General features: G+C 42.8%; 1 protein-coding gene across 11 annotated transcripts in view; it reads left to right on the forward strand.

Annotated features, from left to right (window-relative positions):
* The window catches only part of RAPGEF1 (Rap guanine nucleotide exchange factor 1), a 140,284-nt gene that overhangs the window by 46,683 nt on the left and 66,193 nt on the right, over positions 1 to 27,408 (forward strand). For 7 of the 11 annotated variants that reach the window (XM_063081525.1, XM_063081527.1, XM_063081530.1 and 4 more), the window contains exons 2-3: positions 24,407 to 24,546; positions 25,120 to 25,233. In XM_063081525.1, coding sequence (XP_062937595.1) covers positions 24,407 to 24,546; positions 25,120 to 25,233 — 254 coding nt within the window. The remainder of the gene's footprint in view (positions 1 to 24,406; positions 24,547 to 25,119; positions 25,234 to 27,408) is intronic. The other 4 variants (XM_063081529.1, XM_063081532.1, XM_063081533.1 and 1 more) reach the window with 1 other exon arrangement.

The raw sequence follows: 27,408 nt of genomic DNA on the forward strand, positions 1-27,408 counted from the left end.
AAGATGCTCAGAGGAGGAAGAGGGCTGTTTGTGTTCCCTTCCACCCTGCCCATTGTTGGGGGGGCCGACTCCAGGAGCCATTTGATTGGGTTCTCCTTTGCACCTCTAAGTTCCTGCTAGTACTAGCAGTGCTGACAGTCCCTGTGCGTATCGGTGTGTGTCAGGCCCTAGTCATCAGTACTTTAACTGCTCTGAGTTTAGGCCCTAGAACTCAATGTTGTTGTGACTGCTAATCATACTTCTGCCAAAAATAGGTGGGCAAAAACATATTTCTGTGGGCAAAACATATTTCTGTTAAGTTCTTTAAGGGTTATTTCTGTATTAATTTGGAGCTCCTAAAAACAACACACTGGGCTATATTAGTTTAGATTCCTGAAGAAATATCTACTGACGTAGTTATTGGGCTATTGGTTTCTTAATAGAGTATAGATATTAACTGGTTATTTGAAGAACGTTGTAGATCTTGTAAAACCAGAGTTGAAGACCCAATTCACAGTTACTTTACATCCTCCTTGAAATTCCTTGTAGAATACTGTGCTAGGAGAAGTTTCCCTCTTCTGTTGAGTTCAAACTAACCCATCTTATTTACTTTTTTACCTTTGTCACTTGGAAACTTACAGCCAAATGGCCACAGCCCAATTGCAGTAAATCTTGTGTTCTAAACTGATTCTGTTTGCTTTTAAACTGTCTTATTTGTTATGCGCTTAGCATTACCTAAATAAATACCTATCATTGGGGAAGAATTGTTTTGTAACTTTGTACATTAGCTCTGTGGTTTGCTTTGACCCTGCTCTGAGCAGGAGCAACTGTGAGTTACATTAATTATTAGGTAAGTTGTTTTAATGTAGACAAGCGCTTGTTGACCTGTGCTCTGCATAAGAACTCTGATTTCTGTTTCTACTCAAAGAAGTCAAACCCATGACAGAGTTTTGATCTAGGAGAATTTAGTTCTAATCTGGAGTGAACCTTTGTGGGACTGGTGCAGCAGACTCTCTTGTTAATGACAAGCTCTTCAGCAGCCAGGATGCTCCTTTGCCTTGTGAGGCAGGTTTCATTTGCCCTCCCTGGTCTATGGAAAGAGGAGGAAAAGCTCTTGGCAGATGCTTTTGACAGGACTCTCAGGTGTAAGGGAGGAAGCTAATTTTAGTCCTGTTTTTAATATTATGGTAGTTTGTGTCTTTCCACTTAGAGTAGAGCATTTTAGCTTTTGCTTTTGCTTTTGCATTTCCTGTGTTTACCTCCTGAAGCAAAATGGACTGCTAAAAATGTCACTTGGTGAGGGCCGGCCCGTGGCTCACTCGGTAGAGTGCGGTGCTGATAACACCAAGGCCACGGGTTCGGATCCTATATAGGGATGGCCGGTTTGCTCACTGGCTGAGCGTGGTGCTGACAACACCAAGCCAAGGGTTGAGATCCCCTTACCGGTCATCTTTTTAAAAAAAAAAAAAAAAAAATGTCACTTGGTGTTTGCTGTTTTGTGCCTAGAATAACATTCACGACCTGTGAGCACTGTGAGTCACTAAAATAGTTTTAGGAGAAAGAAATGTCATCAGTGTGACTTTTTTCTATATTTCTTTCTAAATCTTTCCAGTTCATCGTCTGTGCTTATTTTAACTAGACATACATAATCTATTTCTTTCATCAACAGCAATATAGTAACATTTTATTTGCTGGCACTTTGCATCTCTACTTGTATGCAGAGCACCTTATTTTTAAAAGTACAAGGAAAGTTGCTGGAAGATACAGTTGTGCTGCTTACCTAGTAAACAACCAATGAACAAGCTGTGTGCACATCCATTGTGATTAGAGCTTAAACATATGCCTGTCACAAAGCAGAATTGGATTTGTTTCCCAGGTGTCCCCAGTGTCTAGCACATAGTAGATACTTTGTAATTATTTGTTGGAAAAATGAAGTCAATAGCAAACTTAGCATGTGTCAGAATCTCTTGGAGGGTTTTTTGAAACAGATTGCCGGGCCCCGCCCCCAGAATTTCTGATTTAGTAGGTGTGGAGTAGGGCCCAAGAATTTGCATTTCTAAGAAGCCCCTTGGTGAGGCTGCCGCTGCTGGTTCAGGACCCTACTTTGAGAACCACTGATGTAGGTGAATGCCTTCCATTTTCCAGACAAGAAAAGCAGCTTGGAAAAATTGTTTCACCTTATTGACAAAACTAATTACTGTCAGGACCAACATTGAAAGCCAGGTCTTTCCTCCCACTTCCTGGCTTCAGGTGGGAGGAATGTATTCGGATGTCCCCAAACTGGCAAACTGCTGTGGTAGTGACCACATGCCCCAGTTTCTTTCTTGGGATTTATTCCCAGCTAACTGACAATGTTGGAACAGAATAAGAGGACAAGAGGTGGTGTTCCAGTATTTGTTAGTTATGCCTGCAAACGTGCTCTGTGCCAGCCACCCTTTGTGACCAGATGACATCTGCCACCCATCAAAAGAAGTGATTTGGTTGGGAGCCAAGTAAAGTCTTCTGATTGATTGGCATTTGTCTCCCTAAGTCTCCTGTCCATCTTGGAGATCTTAGCACAGCCCATGCGCTTGGGGTTCACCTGCCTCGAGGGAGAGTCAGCCACCCACATAGATGACTCTGATACACTGTGGTAGGGGTAGGGGAGCACTCTTGATAGGCCCCCTCATTTATTCACAGTCCTTCTTTCTTCCCCTTGGGTGAGCCAGGAAGACCCCCTAGTGGGCACCCAGGCTTAGAGGAGAAGTTCAGTTCAGGCAGAAGGAGGTTATTGTGGCATTTCCTGTCCATGGTTTTCTTTTATTTCCCTCCCGTTATGCTGTCAGCGCCCACCCTCCGCAGTGCCACCTCCCCAGCACCTTCCCACTCTAAAAGACATGGTCACTGGTTACACTTAAGGAAGTTATTTTAGCCTCATGATTAAGACTCTAGCTTGTAGTCAAAGTGAACAGAGTCTGAGTCAGGCCTGTTTCTCTGAGCTGTCTGCCTGTCAGGGCTTCCATCGTAAGTGTTCAGTAAGTTAGGTGCTATTTTTAGTCTGATGTGGAATAGGTTGGGTTATAGGCAATACTTGACTAACACTTTCCTAAAATTCCTCTTCTTTAGGGTGATCATGTGTGTACACTTTGGATTTTGCCTTGTGGCAATTTGCTTTAAGACGAGGTTGGGGGAATTCATTTTTGTCTAAACATCAGGACCACCAGTTAATGAATCTCTTAGTTAAGGGGAAGATGGCTTCTGGGTGGTTGGCTTTTCAGCCTTTTTGGTACTGTATTTAGATTTGGGAATTCACCCTTTCTCAAAGCAGGTGGAAATAGTACATCTTACCCCCATTGAACCTCAGGAGGGCTGTCAGTCCTCCCTGATCCAGCAGAACCTTCCTCCTCAGCCTGCCTGGGCCTGCTGGCTCTTGTCAGACCCTTAGTCCACCACACTGCCATCTGTTTAGTCTCCTGATACACCTGACCCGCTGGCCTAGGGCCTTCCAAGTATGTTCTTCCCTCTGCTGGGAACATTTTCCCCAGTTCACACTCTACCCCACCAGAAATACAGTGCAAATCTGGCCAACTGCAATGTATCCCACACGCTTCAGTTTGAACTAATTTCCGCCTGGCGTTAAGCATCAGTCGCCCACCACCCATGGTGGAAGACAGCTTTAAAGTACACCTTTCTGGCTCCCTTCCCTTCCTTACTGTCCCACTCCCCTGCCAGCTACTTCCCAGGAGTCTGCTTTTGGGGAAACCCAGGCCACGGCTTAAGCATTCTCCTGGGGGAGGCTATGCCCACTATTGCCCAGATTTGTTTAGGGGTCTTTGGCAACACTTTTGTCACGGTCGTCACTTTCAAATGACCTATTTCAGGTCTCCCTTCCCTGCTTCTCCTAAGTATGAATGCTATGTCTGTCTGCCTTGCTGCCATCTCCCAGGTGCTGAATATTTAGGGCTTAGAGAGTGCCATCATCACCTTGCACAATCATCTTTGTCCAAAAGGTTTCTTTTTCTCTGAACAGGAGTGAGGGAATGTGACACAGGGCTTTCCTTAGCAGACATCCAGCTCAGACTGGACTTTTCCTTATAGAGTCCCTCTCCAGTTGGGACCTGGGGAAGGCCATCGAACCCTGGCAGATGGGAGCAGTGTCAGGGGGGCATGAACTGGTTCATGCATCTCCAGGCTGTTAGAACTATGGCCCTAGATGGGGAAAGTTATGCCAGAGAAAAGTTTTTTCTGAATCATGTCTGGTGATCTAGATTTCTTTGTACTTGGGGGAGAGAGACCACAGTGGTGGCCTCTCACACACTGGGGAACTGGCCGAGGGCTCATTTTTACGTCAGCAGGTTGACTTCTTTGGGTAAGAGATAGGGATTTTGAAGCCAGACAATGCTCTGCAAGATTGTGTAGAAGCTACATATTTCAGCATTTTAGAACTGGCCTTTCCATCGTTGGTTTTGGTTCACTGCCCTCAGAAATCAATGTTGAAGATAAAGTGGCAGGCCTCGACTGAAGCAGCCTGGACTCTAACCGAGCTTCAGGACACATAGTTCTGTGCTAATATTTTTGTTTTGATGAGAAATTTTAAAACACTACTCTCAACCCCCACCACAAAGAATACAAAAATATTATTATAAAGAAACTATTTTGATCCCTGCTCTGTGGTAGTGCTTCAATTTGTAAAGAAAGTTGCGACCAAAAATGCTTTAAAAGGTGTCCTCAAAAATGTGCATAACTTTCTGCTCCCATAATATTCCTTTTTACAGAATGCAGACCGATTTACAAATTCAGCTCACAGATTTTCATGCATTTTCAAATATATCTACTAGCTCTTGGGGTTGTGTATTTTTATTATTCAGGTGCTGGTAGTTGGTGACTGGCAGATACCAGCTGCAGAGCGAAAACTGTCTTTTAGGAAACATAAGCTGTGGTGAACACATGGGGGCTCGGTTTTCCTGGAAGAAAATGAAGTAGCATGTTTTTCCTCAAGGTCATTTGGTGGCTCTTGGAAATTTTTAGTTGAACACCATTGGACATTCCCCCTGCCACCTCCTTTCCTTTCTTAAGGAAAGGGCTTTCGTAATCCTCACACACACAGACCGGATGGGATTCCTGAGTTGATAGGAATGTCCTGCATTCTATCAGATCTGGAGAGGACCTGTGCTTTGGGCTGCTGGATCCTTGGTGATTTCCTTTCCTTCCCAGTTGATTTTGTTTTCCTCTTTAAAAACTCAGAATTTTCCATCTTAAATGTAAAATGTGGTTATCATTTTAAAATGTGCTTGAAGGACTTTAAAGATGTTTCATTTTCAGGGCTGGCCTGTGGCTCACTTGGGAGAGTATAGTGTTGATAACACCAAGGCTGTGGGTTTGGATCCCTATATAGGGATGGCTGGTTAGCTCACTTTGGAGAGCGTGGTGCCAACAACACCAAGTCAAGGGTTAAGATCCCCTTATCAGTCATCTTTATTAAAAAATAATATTAAAAAAAATAAAGATGCTTCATTTTCCACTAGGAAAGTGGTATTAGCACCCAACCTCCGCCTCTGGGGTCTCCTCCTGAGCCCTTTAGCCAAGCAGCTTGGTGGCTTTTCACCCAATCCTAATTTTGGACACATTAACATCCCAGTCCCTCCCCCTTAGAAAAAGATTTTGTCCAGATTTGCTTTCTTTTGATTGCCAGTGCAAACGTGCATGGTTGCTTTGTGTGCGCTTTTTTAGAACAGACACTGTCATTCTGACCCGCCTCCTTCCTCTCTTGAGAATCACTGCCTTAGAGCAGTTACTTTCCCAGAGACCTTGATCTGTTAGATTCATCAGGTTTGTGTCAGGGCTGGAGAGCTGGCAGTCTGATGTGGATGCTGTTGTCTGAAGCCCAGCCCTTTCCCCATCCCAGTTAAGGGAAGAATTAAGATACTCTTTTGTCATAAGATTGATTCAGTGAAATAGTGAGCAATGAAAAAGTAAGACAGAATTTAAATCGCTTAGATTTCTGATATACTTTGTGTACTTGGTTGTAATACAAAATACATTTCTTACTGTGGTCAAAAAAGTTCATGGCCGGTTAGCTCAGTTGGTTAGAGCACTGCCTCGTAACACCAAGATCAAGAGTTCGGATCCCCATACCAGCCAGCTGCCAAAAAGAAAAAAAAGTTTGAAAGCCACTGGTAGCCTCTGTCTTAGCTACTTCTCCCTTGAAGAAATGACCCACCTTCACATCTGTGCATGGTCCTTAGTTCCAGACCCAGGCGGGAAGCTCAACCACTGTCCTAGTAACTTTTTGGCTAAAGGCTGGACTTCCAGTCTTGACCACTTCTACACAACCCCTGACCCATAGGAGGACCTTGTTATCTCAATGAGGGGGTTTCTCCACCCCACAGTTCCCAGGCAGAAGGGTCTTTAACAGTTCAAGTTGGTTATGACTGAAATAAGTTTCATGAAACAATACTTGACCTTACTACATGAAATACACTCTGGTATTTTCTATTGTGTTTCATGTTTAATCCACAAAATTGATTTGGGAACCTGCTAGTGGGTTGTGACTCATAGTAAACGTTAGCAATGGGAATAGCCCACACATCCGCCCACCAGTGTAGCCAGGGCCATTTCTGCAGGGGGCTCAGTTCTCTCACAGGGGTGCCTGTTCTCATCCAACTAAGCCACCCGCCCCTTGCATTTTTCTCAGCAAGCTCCTGCACTGTCTGCTAGACTCAGCTCAAGGGCTTCTTCATGAACTTTTCCTGCATCTCTCAAAAGTAAAGCCTTTATGTCTTCAGCATTTCACTTGCTCTGCTGTGTATTGTAGCCCTGGGTATATGACTCACTTCCTTGTTGACCACCTGAGGGCAGGGCCTAAGTTCCTGTTTAACCTCATACCACCGTAGTAGCAAATGCCCAGTGTCTGGCTGGTTGGAGGTGCTCAGCCAAGCTGTGCTGAATCGCGTGGGCCGACCTGGGACCTGAACTTGGTTTTTTACGTTGTTTCAATGGGGAAGTGCATCTTGATTCCAAATAACTGGCTTGGAGAAGAAGGTCTCCTCTGCCTTCACTTCTCCACCATACGGCGCAGCTTGTTGCTCCTCCTGGTGTGCTGAAATGTAAGCCTACAGGCAGATGGCAGGAGGCTGCCTCCTGTGGGAGGATTTGGTCCTTTAGAATAGAACTTCAATTCTAGGAGACTTAAAGGATACAGCTGCTGAGGGAGAACAATGAAAAATGAGATTCCTCCTTGAAAATGCACAGAGTTTCCTGCTCTGAGGATTCTAGAATGAAGCAACTGGACTTTTGAAGATGGGTTGCCCCCTGTATTTTTCCTACACGTACTCACTCCCCTGGATGGGGAGTGGGTGTTTGGAGAGTTCTGAATGGGAGAGGTAATTTGGAGGGACTTAAAAGAAAGTTATTTGGCTGAGTCCAGGATCCTTGAAAGGGGATGGCTGTCTTTTAAAAACACATCAGTGATGAGCCTTTTTAATCAGTATTTTGAGGCCATTATGTTATATATTAATGAGAACTGGGAGTCCTTTCTAACTTCAGAAGATCCTCTTCCCTGCTTTCTAGCCAAACGTTGACAACTCCAGGCATCACTGAAATATATTCTTCCCCAACCCTTTGTTTTGGGGGTTGTTTAAAAATAGTGTCTTGGTTCCACAGATAACCCCACCCACCCAAAGTATAACTTTGGCTTCTCCCCCTTAGGCCAAGAGACTGTCCCTGAGATTTTATATTAAGAATAATTTTAGCCCGGGTGCTAGCAAAGCTGGGAGGTCTGTGGTGTGCCCTTGCTGTGAATGAGCCATCTTGATCTTGGACATTTCCATAAGGGTATGATTCACTTTATAAGCGGTACTGGCCAGAATGTCTTTTCTTCTGCTCTTGTGGTGACTTGCTTCCCTGGTGATCAAAGTGCAAACACATTTAATAAACAGCTTATTTGCTAGGCTTTGGCTTGAAAAGGGGGAAGAGGATGCCTACACCAAGATGTGCCACCTGAGTCAGAAGCTGCTGATGGAAATGGGATTGTGGTGATCCTAGTCCTGCACAGCACCTGCGCTTAGCAGGAACTCTGGCCCAGAGGAAATATGAAAATCCCTCCAGGGACAAAAGCAGACATGAGTCCTCCTTCTCTGGACTGCGTTCTGCCTCACTGGAACTGAGCCTAGGGCACTCGCTCACTTCTCCCACCACTGCATTGGGAGACTGCCGGCTGATGTGGGAAGCAGCACTGGATTCAAGCCGGAGAGAGGTATGTCAGCAGCGCTGGAGTGGGCCTCCCTCCTTTTACTCCAGCCCTGTATACACTTAGCTGCTATGTCGCTATGATCTCATGAGGAGGAGAAATGGCTGTGGGAGGCAGTCTGGTGCCTTTTCAGCCATTCCTGAGGAAGGAGGCATGGGTCCTAAGCTGGGGCTGGCTCTCTTGACCTGAGCACTTTGCAAATGCTGGCACTGAATGAGTGAACAAGTGAGGACACCTTACAGCAACTGCCCTGCGTTACCTGGTGCCACATTTCCCTGAGGTGACAGGGGAGGGAAGGGACTTCATAGGTGACGCCTGTCCCTTCACTTTCTTCTTTCTCTGTCCTGTGAGCTCATTTTGCTGTGTCCCAAGCTTCTGGGGATTGTGGTTCCCAGCTCCTTCCCCTGTTGCCCAGGAAATAAATAAATGAATATGTGTTCACTGACAAATGAAAATGTTGTTTTTCCTCTGGAAGCCTCGACAGAGACTGGCAAGTGCTGCGCTCCCAGGGTCCCTTAGCAGGGCTGAGCATAGTGGAGGCAGACAGCATGGCTGTGTGCTGCCAGCCACTCTGCCCATCACTGTGGCCTGGCTGCCCCCAATTGGGCTGCTTTGCTGGTGGCACAGGGCTGGAGAACAGGCTGCCACCGCCCTTGAGCAGCCTTGTCTGAGCTCTGAGACGGCGTGTCACCTCCAGCTCTCCTCAGACCTGGCACCCTCCTCACGCACATTCCTCTCCCAAGGGACAGAGGCTGCTCCAAATAGCTCCATCTCAAGGACCAAGATTAGGATGCACTTAGCTTCCTGTCTCATGGGGATCCCAAATGATGCCATGTACTTTGTCCTTGCCCTCTTTCTTTCTTTCTTTCTTTTTTTTTTTTTTTTTCTTTTGGTGGTTGGCTGGTGCAGAGATCCGAACCCATGACTTTAGGGTTATGAGTCTGTGTGCCCTGCCCACTTTCTGCTTTGTGGGGTTGGTAGGCTTATTCAGAATACAATAGTATTTTACCATCTTTTTTTTTTCCATTTTGTCCCTGGAAGTAAAACTCTGGAGAAATGACATTCTTGTCTCTGAAAGTCTGTGAAGTCTATGGTTTTAATCTCTAGGTCACTTCCAAACAGTAATGGAAGAGAAACGCTTCCTGGGAGTAGGCACCATGGGAAGGGCTGACTTTTTGTGGTCATGACACCTGTTAGGGCTGCAGTCCCCCTGTCAGTGCAAATGGGGTTCAGGCTTAACCATGTGATTTGGGCCAAGGTCCTTGGCTCCCCTTGACTTGGTTTCCTGATCTGGTAATAAGAACACTTCCAGTGTTAACAGGAGGATCGGGGGTATTATGTGGAGACTCTCCATGCAGTGCCTGGCTTCTAGGACATGTTTAGGAACAGCAGCTGCTGATGTAGGCACTTGATGGGGCTCCCAGACGGAAGCAGCTCTCGGTGCTGGAGGTTCCCCTCTCACTTCCTCATGGGACGTCTGTCTGTCATGTGATGTGTGTTTTATGAAAGGACTGAGTCTGGGGAAAACTCTTCATGTGGATTGATTCAGAGCCATCTCTGGCAGGTAGGGAGGGGCTCCCCAGGAGATCATCTCCATGCTTTGCTCACATGCAAAAGTTTACTTGACAGAGGCTCTGGCTTCTATTTAAATCCTGCAACTCAGGTGCTGTCCTCGAGCCCTGCTGGAGGGTGAGAGTATACAACTGTGTTCTGTACCCATCTGTGTTCAGCAGCTGCACACTTTCTGCCCCTTTGGGAAGAGATGAAGCCACCTTAAAGAGCTCAGAGCACAACCCTGAAGCAGTCAAATCCAACCCAGCGTAAGGCACTTCTTTTCAAGAGTTCAGAAGAGTCAGCAGTCCCAGTGAGGACCTAGAGCTGTCCAGTTCAGTGGCACTGAAAATACGGCCAGCGCAGGTGGGGATGTAGGAGAAGTGTAAAGTCCATGCTAGTCTAGTATGAGGGCAAAAGAAGGTAAATTAGCTTATTATAGTTCTTATATTAATTACATATTCAAATGATAACATGTTAGGTAAATTGGGCTAATTAAAAATATTTTTAAATTGCACCTGTGGTTCATATTATGTTTCTATTGGATGGTACTGGCCCGGAGTCCATCCTCCTCCAGAGATCAACAAACCCTCTATTAACCCAGTTCACCCAGACTGGAGCACCCACCAAGGGAAGTCCCTGACTGAGTCGTCTCTGACTCACTGGGTGTTGGCCCTGCTTAGAGAATTATATTAAAAATACGTGTAAACTATCCTGTCTGCATTTCTAATCAGATATTACCCTCTGGTTCAGATTGAATGTGGTAGTTGTTAGTTGTTACAGAATTCATTCATTGATTCTTTTGTTTATGTGTTTGCTAATAAGCACTCATTTATTTTTGCTATGTGCCAGTTATTGGGCTCAGTGCCAGATTCCAAAATGAATGAAACTTGATCCTTTGTGGAGTCTCAAGGGACCAGTAAGTAGAACCCTTTTTCTCTCCCCTGAATTCTGAAAGTTGGAGAAGAAGACAATTAGGTGGATAGGAACCAAAATGCTACCTTGATTTCTGATAAAGTCTTGCTTGGAGGATGAAGCTTGCTTTAAGAGCCAAATGAGCCTTCTTATATTGAATCCCAAGATTAGGCTAACTTCACCCATCCTGTCATAGCTCCTTTGCCCTTGTGAGGCCTTCTCTCAGGGGGGCATCTGAGAGCAGGTTCCTTGTGGGGGGCTTACTTGCAAAGGTGTGTGTGTAAGGAACTGTTGGGGTGGGGGTCGCGGTGGCACATGGCAGGGTGCAAATCATGTAGGGCCTTACCTCGGGTTGAATGACCTTCCAAAACTTAGTCCCCACTGTGACAGTGTAAAGAGGGTGGGAAATCCTATTACAGTTATTGAAAGGTGGAGCCTTGAAGAGGTGATTAAATTGTAGGACCGTGCCATAGTGAATGGATTAATAATGGCAGTTGTGGATGTGGTTCTGAAGGCTTTAAAAGAAGAGCACACGAGAAGTTCTCTCTTTCTGCTCCGCCATTTTCTGCCATGTGAGAGACCCCTGGGTCACTGTTGCCACCACTAAAGCCTTCACCAAATATGTTCCCTGGTCTTTGAACTTCCCAGTCTCTGAAAATGTAAACAATAAATTTTGTTTTCTAATAAATTACCCAGTTCCTGGTATTTCTGTTATAAGCAACAGAAATGGATTGATACTGGCCTGTAGATCTTTGAAGGACTTTGTTTTTTTTCTCTGAGGGAGAAGAGATGCCATCAGCAGGTTTTGAGCAGAGGGGTGACATAATCGGACTTCCATTTGCAAGGGTCACTCTGCTGAGCTGAGAATAGATTACAGAAGGGCATGTAGCGGGGACCAGTTAGAAAGCTGTTGTCATCATCTACATGAGAAGTGATGACGGCTTGGGCCAGGGTGACAGAGGCACACGTGGTGAGAAGTGGTGAGATTCTGAATCTACATTTAAGGTAGAACTGACAGGATTTGCTGAAGGATTGATTGGATGTGAGTGAAAGAGCAGTCAAGAATTTTGATCTGAATTCCTGGAAGGGTGAAGTCTCCTGTTTACCAAGTTGTGGCAAAAGCAGGTAAGAGGAGGGAGTTTCAGGAACACAGTTTTGTACCTACTGTGTTTGAGTTGCCTCTTAGACATCCAGGGGTCACCAAGAGCTTGAATGTAGAAAGAGACCACTCAACAGTAAAGTGGCCTGGATGTCTTCTCTATCTGCATGTGTCCCCCAAGGGCCTCATCTGTCTCCTGGCTTCCTGCACCGTGTATATGCTGACAGTTTCCAAGTGTGTAACTCCAGCCTTGATCTGTCTTCCCTAACTCCGACTCATCTATCGAACTGCCTAAGTCACACTTCTGTGGATGTCTAATATAGTATTCGTAAGAAAGAAGAGGAATTAAGGATAGATATATTCTTACTTCTGCAAAAAGAAATAAAGGAAGGATAAACCAGAGGTTAGTTTTTTGACTTTTGAACTGTATAAATGTTTTACAAATTCAAAAAAAATCCCTAAAGGGATCTCTGAAAGAGAACATCATTAGAAGCAAATAAACCTAACTATATATAAAATGGTAATATGACCCACACAGAAAAAAATAACTTGAGTGTCTTTCAAAACACAGTACTGATTGTATACCCTTCATAGGGTATATTCTAAGGACTGAAATAATTGCTAAGAAATCTTGAACTTCACATAGTAGTTTTCTTGTTGATAATGGAATTGGTGTAGCAATTCTGGAGCTATTTTGTGTTTATTGTAGGATAAAGCAAATGAGTCATATATATTGATGCGGGGAGCCAGTTCTCTCTATGGTAGAAGGGAGATACAAATGTGGAGTCAGGGAAAGAGGAAGGACCCTCAGGTGCTGAGTTGCAGTGGGCAGTGTCAGTATGAACTCTTGGTTTTCAAAGATATGTATATATGTATAATTTCCTAACTTTGTCTGCTGAAGGAACATAGAACAGTGACATTCCAGTGGCACATCCCAGACGAGCACATCTAATGCCCAGATCTTGGTTTCTACGTACCATTCCCCACCAAAGGAGCCTGGACTCATTAGTAAATGCATGAGTCCAGGCTGATTTCCTTTGAGAAATGGGGTAGAGAATACAAGGTGCTTCTGGAGCATCTTCTGCACTAAAAAACAAAGAAGTGTTCAAAGATTGATGGATATACATCAGTAACACTGGAGTTGGTTTGAACGGGCTCTCTCTGGCCAACTTTGGAACAATTTCAAAGGGAATGATTATAGTGGATTATAATACACTAAATAAAGAATGAACAGCCAAGTCCACAGTGATACCAGAAAAGAAGTAAGGGGTGGGGAGCTCCTACTTATAAAATAATGTCAGACAATAAACGTAGAGGAACGACAGGAAATCGCCAACTTGCAACCACCAATAAAAGATTCACTCAAGAATCATCAGTGGATCCCAAAACCGTTTGGTGAAAATTTATTAGGGAACAGGATGTTTACAGTCTCAAATTGCACAACAGATTACTTACTAGTTTCAAAGGGGAAATGTATCACTGCAATAGAGAAATTTGGCAAATATCACTGTAACCAAGTGATCAAACTTAGCATTATCGATAACTGATATGACACAGTGTAAAGTACACATCACCCATTTGGTACTTTTCTTACCAAACATGTTTCACCTGAATCTAATGACATGGAACAATCAAACAAATTTAGCTTATGAGACCTCCTACCAAAACAACTCGTGTGCATTCTTCAAAATATGTCAGTGTCCAAAAGACAGTCCCCACCCCACCACCACCAAACTAGATTAAAGGAAACTAGAGAGACATGACAACCAAATGCAATATGTGATTCTAGTTTGGATCTTGGATAAAAAAAATTTTTTTAAAAAGCTAGGGGCTGGTTTGTTAGTTCAGTTCATTAGAATGTGGAACTGATAACACCAATGTCCAGGGTTTCATCCCCGTACTAGCCAGCCAGCAAAAAAATAAATAAATAAAGCTATGAAGAACATAATTGTGGAAATTTTATTATGGAGCCAATATTATGTCAATATTAAATATCTTGGGTATGATAATGGCATTGTGGTTATTTACATAAGAGAATGTTCTTGTTCTTAGGAGAGACAGCTAGTCATATTTAGAGATGCAGTGTTATAATGTCTGCAACTTCCAGCTAGTTTGGTAAGATAAAAATAAATAATGTGCGTGTATCTATAGTAGAGAGAAAGGGAAGAAGGGAGGGAATGTGAATGGCAGAGTGTTAACAGTTGGAGAATCTAGGCCAAGGGTATGCAGATGTTTGTTTTATAATATTCAGCTTTTCTGTAGATTTTCATGTTTTCAAAATAAAATGTCGGGGGGAAATAAAAAGTAAGAGGAAAGGAATTGTAGACAGAATTAGCCAAGTCTTTCAAGAAGTTTTGCTACTTAAGGAAGCAGAGAAATGTGGGAGCAGCTAGAGGAGAATGGGGGGTTAAGAGAATTTCAGCTTTTAGATTGAGAGAAATCTACCGTATGTATGCTGATGTGAGATAACAGCAGAAGGAGGTCTGGTGATGATGGAGAGGGAGACGAGAATTGCTGGTGTAATGTCTGTAGGGAGGCTGGGTCAGGGGGGTCCTTCATGCTGATACAGGGCCTGGCACAGATGAGATGCTTAAATATTTATTGAATGAATATCATTTGTAATTCTGACTAACCTCATGAAATAGCTACTATTATTAGTAAACAAAAATGCATTGATTCAGTCTTGGTTAAAAATAAAAGTTCTTATAGGATTCAATTGTATTTACATTAAGTTCTTTGAATTTTCCAAACAATAAGAGAGAAGAGATTAGAAAACATTTATTTACCAGTGATTTAAGATCATAAGAATATTTACATTTATTTAGGCTCTATCTTTTATTGTTTTTACAAAGATGAAACAAATGCTTCCTAAGATATTCAATGCAGAGTTCTTTGGGAAGATATTCATTCTGAAATATTCATGGTTAAAGACATTTGTTTTAGGGAATGGGATTTCCTTATGTTGTAAATGAACTGTTAATCTGACCGATGTAAAAAACATATGGGTTCTTTTTTAGAAGAAACTTAGACCTTTGTGTCTAGTTTACTATAAATTTTTATCGAAATATACCATATATATTAGTCCTTTTCTGTTGCTTATAACAAAATACACAGAACTGAGTAATTTGCAAGAAAACAAAATTTATTGCCTACAATTGCTAAGGCTGGGAAGTCAAAAGTCCAGGGAACACAGCTGGTGAAGGCCTTGGTAGTGGCGACAGTGATGGTGGGGTTATCACATTGTAGAAAATGACGGAGCAGAGAGAGCAGAGCAGAGAGAGCTCCTCATGCACTCCCCTTTTAAAGCCCTCAGAACCACACCTGTGACCACCATTATTAATCCATTCACTATGGCACAGTCCTACAGTCTAATCACCTCTTCAAGGCCCCACCTTTCAATTACCGTAATAGGATTTCCCACCCTGAACAGTTAACAGTGGGGATTAAGCCTTAATGAGGTTAGGGGGATATTCGGTCTACAGCAGCATGTCGGAAAAGTATGTATATGTTAATTATGCAGCTTCTAGATTTTTCACAGGTTGAACATACCAGTGTAACCAAACCGCAGATCAAGAAAGAGGCCATTAACCACCACCCCAGAAGCTCAGTTCCTCAATGTGCCCCACTATCCCCACCCCAAGCATAAGTACTACCAAAACAATAGATTGATTTTGTCTGTTTTTGTACTTACATCAATAGAATCACACAAAATGTGCTTTTCCGTGTCAGGCTTCTTTCTGCATTCGTGAGATTCATCTGTGTGGGTGTGTGTCGTTATAGACTGTTCACTCTCACTGCTGCACAGTTCTCCATTGTGCGAAGGCGCCACAGTTTACCTGTTCTGCGGTCCATGGGTGTTTGGATGGTGCTGCTTAGAATATCCTGGCACGTGTCTATGATGAGCTCGTGCAAGCGCTTCTTCAGAGTGTGTACCTGCGGGTGGAACTGCGGGGCCGTGGAGGAAGGGCATGTCCAACGGCAGTAGGTAGCCATCAGTCAGCAGTGTACGGAGGGTCCCCCTTGCTCTTCACCCTCACCAGTGTTCAGTGTTTCCTGTGTTTTCATCCATTCAAGCATATATGTAGTGTATTTCTTATTCTAATTTATTGTTTCCTGATGACAGATGAAGTTGAGTACCTTGTATGGTTTATTGGCCATTTGGATATTGTCTTTTGTGAAGTGTCTGTTCAATTCCGAACCTATCTTTAATCCTTACCAGTTACGCAAGTAAAATGAAAATGTGAGTCTGTCAGTTTTGAACCCAGACCTAAGGCAAAGCAAATTTCTCCTTTAGGTGGTAGGGCCCCTCAGGCCAGTTGCTTTCCTGCACCTCACTTCTTCTGCCATCACCCAGAGCCACTGCAGGTGACTACTGCTGGCCATGTCTAGTTCAGTACAGGGCAGCTTCACAGCGTCATATCAAGCTTTCGATGTTCATCCTCTTTGCCCTGACAGTTCCATTTCTAGGAGTCTGTTCTCATCATCTGAGTGCACAAGAGGTGAGCGTGAGGAGCTCATTAGGGCAGCGCTTCAGAGAGCAGAAGGTAGTCTGGAGACTGGAGGCTTACGCTTGTCGTAGTCTGCCTTTCAGCAGAGCATTATTCAACCGTTAACTGTACTCACCTGGGAAAATGCCCACAATGTAAAGTTAAAAAATGTTAAAGTTAAAAAAATATTTCAGCTCTGCCATATGTGGAGTTATGAGGGATTTTCACTTTCTTGACCTTGGTGTTATCAGCTCAGCTGGTTAGGTGCAGTTTTAACCAGCCAGCTCTGGGATTTTTCACTTTCTATGTTATATATTTTTTGCAGTACTTGGATTTTTCTAATGAGATTGTTTTACCTTTGTTGCTGAAAAAGAAAAAAACATATGCTTAATATTTCCATCATCAGTGTCATAAGTCAGTAGACTTCCTGAACAAATGGGTAATATGAACAGATTTTCATGTCATAAGAGCCTTTGGTATTGCAAAACTCCAAATATTGTTTTCTCTGTTTTTTAACATCAATAGTTCTGTATTAAGTAAGACAGAGGATCTTTTAATGTGGGAAGTGTTGGGGAAAAAAATGAAACACCAGATTGCTTTCAACCCTAGTAGACTGGGATTATTTTTAGCTTTTACCTTATTAAAGTGTTGGCAGAGGCCTGGCGATGTTATCAGATAGCAATAATGGCTGTCATTTATTAAGCATTTGCTGTGTATCAGGTCCTTGGCTGCATGGTTTACACACAGGCTCATGTTTAACCCTGACAGCAGCCTGAGGAGGAAATAGGTCTGCGGTTATGCCTTTTCTATAGGTGAGGAACCTGAGGCTCAGAGAGGTGAAAAGTTTGTCCAAGTAAGTGGCCGAACTCAAGTTCTAACACCGACTGCCTGACCCCACAGCCCACGTGCTGCCTACGGTACCCACAGCCCACTCAGACCATCCTCTTGTCTTCATCCTTACATTGTAGTCTGTAAAGTCCTAGACAAGTGATCACACTTTAGAAAAATCTGAAATCCTTATATTTTAAAAAGTTCTTCCTAATGTCCTCAAGTCACTTCTCCACTCCAGTTCTCCTTTTTACACATTTGAAAAATGAGGGGTGTGGATTAAGTAAGCGATCTCAAAATTGGCCTCCATCCTTTCATAAATGCCTCAGAGTGTTTTCCACCATGACCTTAACTTTATGGTCCCTCATATAGTTGATGTTTAGAGACTCCCCCACATCCCAGGGCAAAATTAAGCTCTGACAGAAACCACTTCTAAGTTGGGATCCCAGCTGCTGCTACAAGTGACATTTGAAAGAAGGCCAGTTGATATGTACATTTGTCAGCACAGGCAGAGATCATTGTGAGGCCTGGCTGAGGAGCAAGTTGAAAATTTAAGAATGAAATCCTGGCACCTGGCAGACCACTTTGGAAGAAAATGGTTTGGCTTTGGTGTGTTTTTTTTGTTTTTTGTTTTTGTTGAGACATGATTCTTGAGCAAGCTTACGTGCTCTCCTTCGCCCATCTCTTTCTCTCTAGGCAGAGAAAGACATTCATCGGACAGCCAGATCTGCAGCCTGTGATGGTTGCCCAAGAAAGTGGCTGCTGGTAACATCATGGTCATTTATCCAGACATTGTTTGCAAGCTCATGTGAGCTATCCTTCCTCTGGAAGAAATAACTAGCAGATTAGTCATTGGGAAGTCTGACATTCCTTGGTGTAAATGCCACACTGAGCATAGGCTGAGGCTTTGTTTTCTTAAGTTGTGTCAATGACCTTTGAAGTTGCTTTCAGAGATTTGATGGATCACAGTAAAATATACCAGCAAATGGCATTTCTATGTGAGGGAGGGCTTTTGTCTCCTGTGGTCAGACATGGCCATATGGAAAAATGTGCAAGTCTCTCAACCCCGGGGATTGGTAGTGGTGGGGAGCAACTGGGACTCTTGTAACCTTGCTAGTGTTTAAGACTTGTTAGTGAACTATAATGGAGCATTGCCACTTTGGAGAATCATTCAATATCCATAAGATTTAAATATGGTCCATATCCTACAGACCAGCAGTTCTACTCAGAGAGAGCCCTTGCATCTATTCCAGGAGGTGTGTATGAGAAAGTTCCTAGCAGCATTGTTCATAAAAGCAAGAAAGCTGGAAACAACCCAGTGTCCACTGACAGGAGAGCAGATAAGTATAACTGGTATTATGGAATCTGTGGAATTTCATAGCACTGAAAACGAAAGCACTGATATATACATCACCATGGCTAAATGTCAGACCTACAATGAGTGAAAAGCAAGAGCATGAGAATCTTTACACTGTACTATCATTTATGTAAAGTTCACAAATTGATAAATTATACACACAGAAATAAACTATCACAAAAAGTAAGGGATGATAAGCAGGAAAGTCCGAATGGTGGCTACTCCATCGTAGGCAGGAGAGATGTGATAACAAAGGAGCACGTGGTACGTCACTGGAATTGATACGTTGTACTTCTAGGGGCGCACTGTTCAATGTGGCAGCCACCAACCATGCCTGGCTGTTTCAGTTGTACGGTTAAATAAAAATTTAGTTCCTCAGTCACACTAGCCACATTCAAGTAAGTGCTCAATAGGCACAAATTGCTATTGTGTTAGTACAGATACAGACCATTTCATCATTGCAGAAAGTTCTTTTTGATAGGCTGGATAGTGGATGCATGGATTGGATTCATTCCCTGTAACTGTATATGTATGTATGGAATCTTTTAAAATGTTGTTTTAATTTCAGTACTAGCAAATCTCTAAAAAGATACATAGTCATATACAAAATGTGAAATGTAACTTCATAAGTCTGGGAATAACAAGAGAGTGGTGGGTAAAGCTACCTGAGACTCTGCAAGAGTGTGGGAGAATCTCTTTGGCGTTTCTCTGTACCCCAGATGGTTGATATGCATGAGGGAGGGACAGGGGGAGTGTGTGTGTGCACGTATGTGTCTGTCTGTCTGGAATTGTTGGCAAGATTACCTGAACTGCAGTGTTCATGTGAATGCTACCTCTTGCTTCCATCCACCCTGCTACCATTGGGCATTATAGTGCTTCATCAGCACTCAAAGGAATAGTTAGAGAGATCTTGAAAATCACCTGAAACCTGTGCTGCTAACCCATTGTTTCAAGGGTAATGGACAGCCTCCAAGTCAGAATCTGTCCTAGTTAGTGCTTTCCTTGATTTTCAGAGTTTAAGAAGGTTGGTTGTCATTACAAAAGATCTTCTTTCTCTGCCTGATTTATCACGTCTCATGCTAGAGCTGGCTGTTTTGAGGCTATTAAATACCCTGAGAAGAATGGTATGCATTGCACTGCCTTTAAATGGTGACATGGTTTCCCAGCCATGCCCCAAGACAGACCAGCATTGTGGGCCATGGCTGGCAGAGCAGAGGTAGAGAAAGAGTGCTGTACTACACTTCCCACCTTCGGTTAGCAGCTCACAAGTGGAGGAGGTACTCTTCGTTGGTCCCTGGACCATGATCAAGGCCAGCCCTGCACTTGCATGAGCCTGAGAGGTTTTTTGGTGACACCCACACCTCACCTGAATACCCTAGTTCCTCCCTGGTCATGATGGCAGTCGTGCATCTGGCCAGCTCCTCAGCCCCACACCTGCTCATATGCAACTCTGGGCAGCAGACAGTGGAGAAGGCAGAAGGTGGCTCACCCAGCTCATGTCTCTGAAGATCTTTGACCACCAAAGCTAACCACAGAAACCGTGCATCCTGCCTGGCTTCCCCAACTTGTGTCTGCTTTTCGTTCCCTGCTTTCAGTCTTACTTGATAGGGCAGAAGTCACAAGATTAGTAAACTGCTCTCACATCCCATCTGACTTGGGAAGCTGCCTGGTGAGAGATGTGCTGTGTCTTTTAGGGGTGCTGTGAGGCCACCATCAGAAGAGGTGGCAGGGGGGCAGCAGTAAAATCAATAAGGAGAAGGCAAGTTAAACCAAAGAGGGAAATAGATTAACAGGCTTAAGGCCACATTGAGACTTCCAGTTCAGTGCTAGAAAAGGAGGTGAATGGGCATTTGTAAGGCCCTTGCTTACTCAGGATGATGATTAAATGTTCAGACCTGACTAAGATCTGTCAGGAGTTGAGAATTAAGAATTCAGAGTTTGGTCAACCTTGCTACCCATCCAAACCAGATGGTTAGGTTAGCTCCCTGTACCAAGCAGGTACCATGTGCCAGGCACTTTGAAAAGTACCTTATTGCACTATGCATGGGCAGTATCTCATTTAATCCATGTTGTATCAGCCATCTCAAGAAGGATAATGTTATCAGCCCCGCTTTCCAAAGAAAGAAACTAAAGATTTAGAGAGGTGATTTCTAAGTATTTTAACCCAAGCAGTCTGACTCCAGTGCACACTCTTTTAACCCCCACATGAATGATTAGACTGTTCACATAATTTTGAAGTATAAAGAAGGAAGTATAAACTGTAAATGGGACCCACCCTGCTCATGTGGGGAGGGAGAAGAGGCAGGGCAGAGGTGAGCTAGGGAAATCACACCATCCCAGCTTACCTGCTTCGAATCTCAGGGATAAGTGGGCATATAAGGTTGGAGTTGAGATCCCTTCCTGCCCGTCCTGAGCTCTAACAGGTGAGCAAGCCAGGTGCATTGGCTTTCTGTGGATTTATGTCCGCATTTGGGGACTAAAGAGGACTTCCTGCAGCTCTGGCCAGCACATAGCTGTGAAGCGGTGTTTGGTTTGACTCTCCACGTGAATGAGGGTCAGGCCCCCTGGCTCTTTAATTTGGTACAGAGTGCAACAGGGCTCCTGGATAATTTACAAAGGGCAGATAGTTTATCTGGTCACTTGGAAGGTCTTTGACAAAGGAATTGAACTTTGGCCTTATTAAATCACATGCAACAATAATAGACACAGTGACCGCCTTATATATAGTACAAGGTGCTGTGTCATTTATTTGGAGTTGGGGTTTTTTTATTGGTTTTTTTCTTAAGTACTAAATTGCTGGGAAAATTGGCAGGGGGAGTGCTTTTTATTTTTAAAACGACAGATATCTATTTTTTCATTGCATACTATAGTGCTTTATTCCATAATTTTCAGCCAATTTCAAGTATTTTCTGTGAATTTCTGCTGTTACAAAAAGAAGCAGGCTTCCTGGGACATTTTTTGGTTGGTTGATGTGTTCAGGTGTTGAGTGAGTGTTTACTGCGCATCTTCTGTGGCCAGTCACCATGTTAGCCCTGGGAAAATAGGCATGAGCAAGACAGGTACACCTGCAAGGGGGGTTGTGATCTTGTAGGGAGACAAGCATGTAGATAAATCAATTAACAAGATGGTTCCAGACACTGGAATATATTGTGGTAAGTGGTGAAATGAAGGAAGATTGCCTTCATCTTGATTTTTTTTTTAAAACAGCTTTGAGATGTAATTCACATATCATACAGTTCACTCATTTAAAGTGTACAATTCAATGGTTTGGTTTTTTTTTAAGTTATTCACTAGGTTGTGCAACCAATCACCAGATTCTGATTTTAGAATATTTTTGTCACCCGTCAGAAGAAACCCCATACACTCATTAGTGGTCACTCTGCATGCCTCTTTCCTCTCTGCCCCCACCCCCACCCCTACCGCTACACCCCCAGTCTTAGGCAACCACTAATCTACTTTCTGTCTTATAGATTCACCTATTCTGGACATTTGAAATAAATGGTATCTTAAAATTTGTGGTCTTTTGTGACTGACAGCTTTCAGTGAGCTTGTTTTCAAGATTCGTCTAAGTTGTAGCATGTGTCAGTACTTAATTTCTTTTTATTGTCAAATAATATTTCATTGTATGGATTTATCACATTTTATTCAGTTACTCATGAACATTAAGACGTTTGAGTTGTTTCCGCCTTTTGGCTATTCCAAATAATGCTGCTGTGAACTTTCCTGTACAAGTCACATAGACATATGTTTTCATTTCTCTTTGGCCTATACCTAGGAGTGGAATTGCTGGGTCATATGGGAACCTTGTGTTTGATCTTGTGATGAACTGCTAGGTGTTTTCCAAAACATCTTCGCCATTTTACATTTCCACCAGTAGTGTGTGAGGATTCCCGTTTCTCCAGTCCTCACCAGCACTTGGTACTGTCTCTTTTTTTATACCTAGTGGGTGTGAAATAGTAACTTATTGTAGTTTCGATTTATATTTCTCTAGTGACTAATGGTATTGACCATCCTTCCATGTGCTTATTGCCAATTTATATATCTTTTTTTTGACAAATATCTATTTAAAGTCTTTGCCCATTTTCAATTGGGTTGTCTTTTATTGCTGAGTTGTAAGAGTTCTTTTTATTTTCTGTATACAAGTTCCTTATCAGATATATGATTTGCAAGTATTTTCTCCCATCCCATGGGTTGTCTTTTCACTTTCTTGATGGTATCATTTGCAGCACAAGACTTTTTAATTTTGATGAGATCCAATTTATCTATTTTTTTTCTTTTATCGCTTGTGCTTTTGGTGTTATATCTAAGAAAAATGTGGTCAAATTCAAGGTCACAAAAACTCCTATGTTTTCTACTAAGAGTTTTATAGTTGTAACTGTTACATTTAGGTCTTTGATCCATTCTGAATTCATTTTTGCATATCCTGTGAGATGGGGACCCAAATTTATTCTTCTGCATGTGGCTATCCAGTTGTCCCAGCACCATTTGTTGAAAAGGCTGTTTCCCCCCCCCATCAAATGGTCTTGACACCCTTGTTGAAAATCAGTTGGCCATAGACACATGGGTTTACTTCTGGACCCTCAATTCTATTCCATTGATCTATGTGCCTACCCTTATTCCAGTACCGTACTGTCTTGATTAGTGTGTCTTTGTGGTAGTAAGTTTTTAAACTGAGAGGTGTGAGTCCTGCAGCTTTATTTTTCGAGATTGTTTTGGCTATTCTAGGTCTCTTACATTTCCATGCCAATTGTAGGATTAGGTTGTCAATTTCTGCAAAAAAAAAAAAAGCCAATTGGGATTCTCATAGGGATTACATTGAATCTGTAGATGAATTTAGGGAGTGTTGCCATGGTAACAATATTAAGCCTTTTGACCTATGAACATAGGGTGTCCTTCCATTTATTTAGATCATCTCTAATTCCTTTCAACAGTGTTTTATAGCTTTCAGTGTATAAGTCTTACACTTCTTTTGTTAAATTTATGCCTAAGTATTTTGTTCTTTTTGATGATACTGTAAATGGAAGCTTTTTAAAATTTCACTTCAGAGTGTTCATTGCTGCTATATAGAAATACAGTTGATTTTTGTATGTTGATCTTGTATTGTGTGACCTTACTGAATCTGTTTGTTATTACTAATAGATTTTTAGTGGATTGTTTGGGATTTTTCATACACAAGATTATGTCATCCACAAATAGGGATAGTTTTATATCTTCCCTTTTCAAACTGGATGCCTTTTATCTTTTCTTCTTGCCTAATTGCCCTGCAAGAAGTTCCAGTACAACATCAAACAGGAGTGGTAAGAACGGACATACTAGTCTTGTTCTTGACCTTAGGAGGAGATTATTGAGTCTTTTACCATGGCCCAGACGGTTTTGGATACCGTACTTCTAGTTCAGTCTCTGCTGCCAGTTCTGGGGCCTTGCCCATGTCATTTGTCACAGTTCTCTAAACCAGAGAATGAAGAGGCTGATTCAAAAAGGCCTTCCTTTCCAATTCTCACATTCTGCACTTCTGTGATTCTACTTGGTATCCTTTCTTCTTAGCCAGTTCCCTTGGATGTTGGTTACATCATCATATGAACAATATAAGGATACTTGGAAATATTTGCAAGTTCTTTTTCGATATCCATTTTGACTGCCTTCAGCTTCCACAATTCTGAACAACTTAACCTAGGTGGAAATTGTAAAAACTGAAACAGAGATATTTTTTGGTTTTGGTTTTGGTGCCTGGTTGGTACAGGGATCCAAACCCTTGACCTTGGTGTTATCAACACCACGCTCTAACCAACTTTATCTGGCCAGCCCAGAGATGTTTTAATGGATCTATATTTCCTTTCCTTTGAAACTCTGAACATCCAGGAAAAAAGATTGGCTTGGGTACACTGCTTATTTCCACAAAAGGTTAGTGAGCCACAGCTTCTTCCCACTCTGCCCTCTGACAGTCAGTATCTTCTTTGTTTTAGATTCTCAGCGTTCTCACCTCTCCTCCTTCACCATGAAGCTGATGGACAAATTCCACTCACCCAAAATCAAGAGAACACCATCAAAGAAGGGAAAACCAGCTGAAGTGTCCGTGAAGATTCCGGAGAAGCCTGTGAACAAAGTAAGCCGATTGTTTCTAGGTGTTTCCTTTGCTTGCTTGGAGCAATATGAGTTTGTGCTGTTTGTCAGTTCACTCCACGTGGACTGAGCTTTCAGTACGGTAACAGCCGTTTTGTAGCTTTGGATGGTTCCAGACAGAGCCTTCAGTGTCCTTGTGAAATGTGAACCTTTAGGATTATGAGTCTCTGTCATGTTAATCAGAGTTAAGCTCAGTTGACTAGAACAGTTCTCCTTTTCCAGCTGTGTCATCCTCTGGGCATTAAAAACAGCTCAGTACATCATGTTCATACCCCAAGATGCTGCCTTCCTGCCCCAGAAGTACCCACATCGCCCTGGTGCACACACACACAGGGAAGTTTGTGAAGTTCAGGAGTCCACCTTTCGGCTTTACGGCCTGTGCTCTAAAACATGCAAACCCCTTGAAGCCCAGCCAAAGTTGTTCTCAAGCATTAGCAACCTCAGCAGGGCTGGTCAAGCCAGATGTTAAAACAGCTGTTGATTTTCATCAACCCCTCCCTTCAGCCTAAAACGGACATTTTAAGCTCTGTAGGAATCCAGGTTTCCTCTCTTCCAGGAGGCAACAGACAGATTTCTACCAGAGGGCTACCCTATCCCCTTGGATCTGGAGCAGCAGGCAGTAGAATTTATGTCCACCAGTGCTGTGGCTTCCAGGTCTCAAAGGCAGAAGGTCAGTGTGACATTAAGAGCAATTGGGTTTGCCTTGCCTTCTACTACAGAATCCTGGCCCATGGTTTTGGGGATGGAAAAAGATCTATTGCAATATAATTGTGTTCAATTGGGTGGCGGCTGTGGGCTGAATTCTTCAGGAAAGAGTCCAAGGGGCCTTGGATAAAAGGGAGAGTTTATCCAGGCTCTCATGGTCTTTGGAGAGAGCTCAGTACTCTCTCCAAAAAACAGAGTAAAAGCTTGGGGATCCTTTCTGGGGCTGGCTTGGGTGTGCTGCTTGGGTCCAACGGTTTCTAGGGGAAAGTGGGCGAGTCTCATCTCCAAAGACCAGCTGTTCTTTCCTTGCATTGCTAAGATGATCTGGATAGTTTAGAATGGGGGACCTTAGGGTGCTCTTTGAGACATCAGCAGGGCTGGGGAGTGTGGTAAGACTGACACATGGCCCAGTGCTGCCAGAGCCAGGACACCTGTGTGTTGCTAACATTTATCGAGCCTTTTCTTGGCCCCTTGCTAAGCACTTTACATGTGTTCTCTTACTTAATCTTCATAACAGCCCTGACACGTGAAAAATTTATTTTACTGAAAAGGAAACTGATTCTGTAGAGACATTAAGCATTTAGCCAAAGTCACACAGCAAAAAAGCAATGAAGTCAAGATTTGAATGCAGGCTGTATGACGTCAGAGTCTGAATTCTCAGGATGCTACAGTTCCTCTTCATGAAAGAAAGCCAGAGTTTATTTTTTAATATCTCAGAAATCTAAATATTAATCCCTTCAGTATGATCCTCAGAAAGAAATTAAAAAAAGAAAAAGCTAAACCTGATTTGTCATTAACATGAAAATAAAACTAAGCAATGTAAAATAAAAATAAGCCTTGTAGACAAATATCCTCAATCCTCTAGTGATTATCCAAAGGATAATTATTAGGACTGTTGCCACAACCATCAGTTTAAATGCAGCTGGCAAACACTGCCCTGTTATTTAAACACATAATTCTTGAATTTTGCAATTCATCTACCTTTGGTTTTTATGTTGGCCAGCAGAATATCTTAAAATTCTAGTTAAAAGTGGAGAAAATAAAAGTTTGAAGTCCAAAAGTCTTATGTTGAATAGTAGTTTTTCCTGTCCCATCTGTTAACAAAAGGAGGCTGAAGAGCAAGAGGGAAATATTCAGCGTTTACCAGATTGATCTAAATTCCAGATTAAAGAAGAGTAATAAAGCAGACGATCTGGTCTGTGCCACATTATTTTGTATTACAATCTGTTTAGCAACCTCTTGGAGCTAAGTTTAATATTAAACTCCAAGAAGAGTGTAAATTATCATCTCACACCACTCTATGCAGATTAGAGTAAAATGACTTACTAATAATGTTCTGCCAGTGAGCTCTGATATGAAACTGTTCAACCACTCAATTCTTAGATTTTCCCTCTCTTCATTAATTATTCCAAGAGAGGTCATGGAGGAAAATCTGATGCTAAAGTACCCTCACATAGTAAGGTGCTTGCAAATCGCAGGGGACATTTGGCAATGTCTGGACACATTTTTGGTTGTCATGGTAGGATGGTGAAGCAGGTGCTACTGGCATCTACTGTGTAGGAGCCAGAGATACTGGTGAACATCCTACAATACACCGGACAGCTTCCCCACAGCAAGGTATTATCTGTCCCTTAATGTCAGTAGTGCTGTGGCTGAGAAACCTGCTCTGTAGCAAGGAGCTATAGGTCTGATCTTCGCCCAAGGAAGAATGTTAATCCCCTTTTTGGTCATTGCCCTTTAAAAAGGGTTGAATTACTATGCTCTGCCCCAAGTCACCTGCATGGGACAAATAAGTACAAACCTCTACTGCTCACTGGTGGCCCACAGACAGAACCAGAACTGTCGGGGAATCTGCCAGAATATATGGACTTAGAGGATGATGTCCAAGAAACCTTAGAATAATAGGTCTGTCATTTGCTGCTGTCATTTATTATTTATTGGCACTCTTACCACTTAGGGAGTGGTCACATACACATTCTCATTTCATCCCAGGTTATATGCATGGCGCTCCCCGCTTAAATAAGTAGGAGATTGAAGCACAGGTTAGGTAGAAGTACAGATTCAGACTCATGCCACTCACGCAGGGTTTCTCTCTGCCCAAACCCTGTCCTGCATGGTTTCGCACATGCTGTCTTGTTTA

This window comes from Cynocephalus volans, chromosome 17 (genome assembly GCF_027409185.1).
Source record: "Cynocephalus volans isolate mCynVol1 chromosome 17, mCynVol1.pri, whole genome shotgun sequence".
Lineage (NCBI taxonomy): Eukaryota > Metazoa > Chordata > Mammalia > Dermoptera > Cynocephalidae > Cynocephalus > Cynocephalus volans.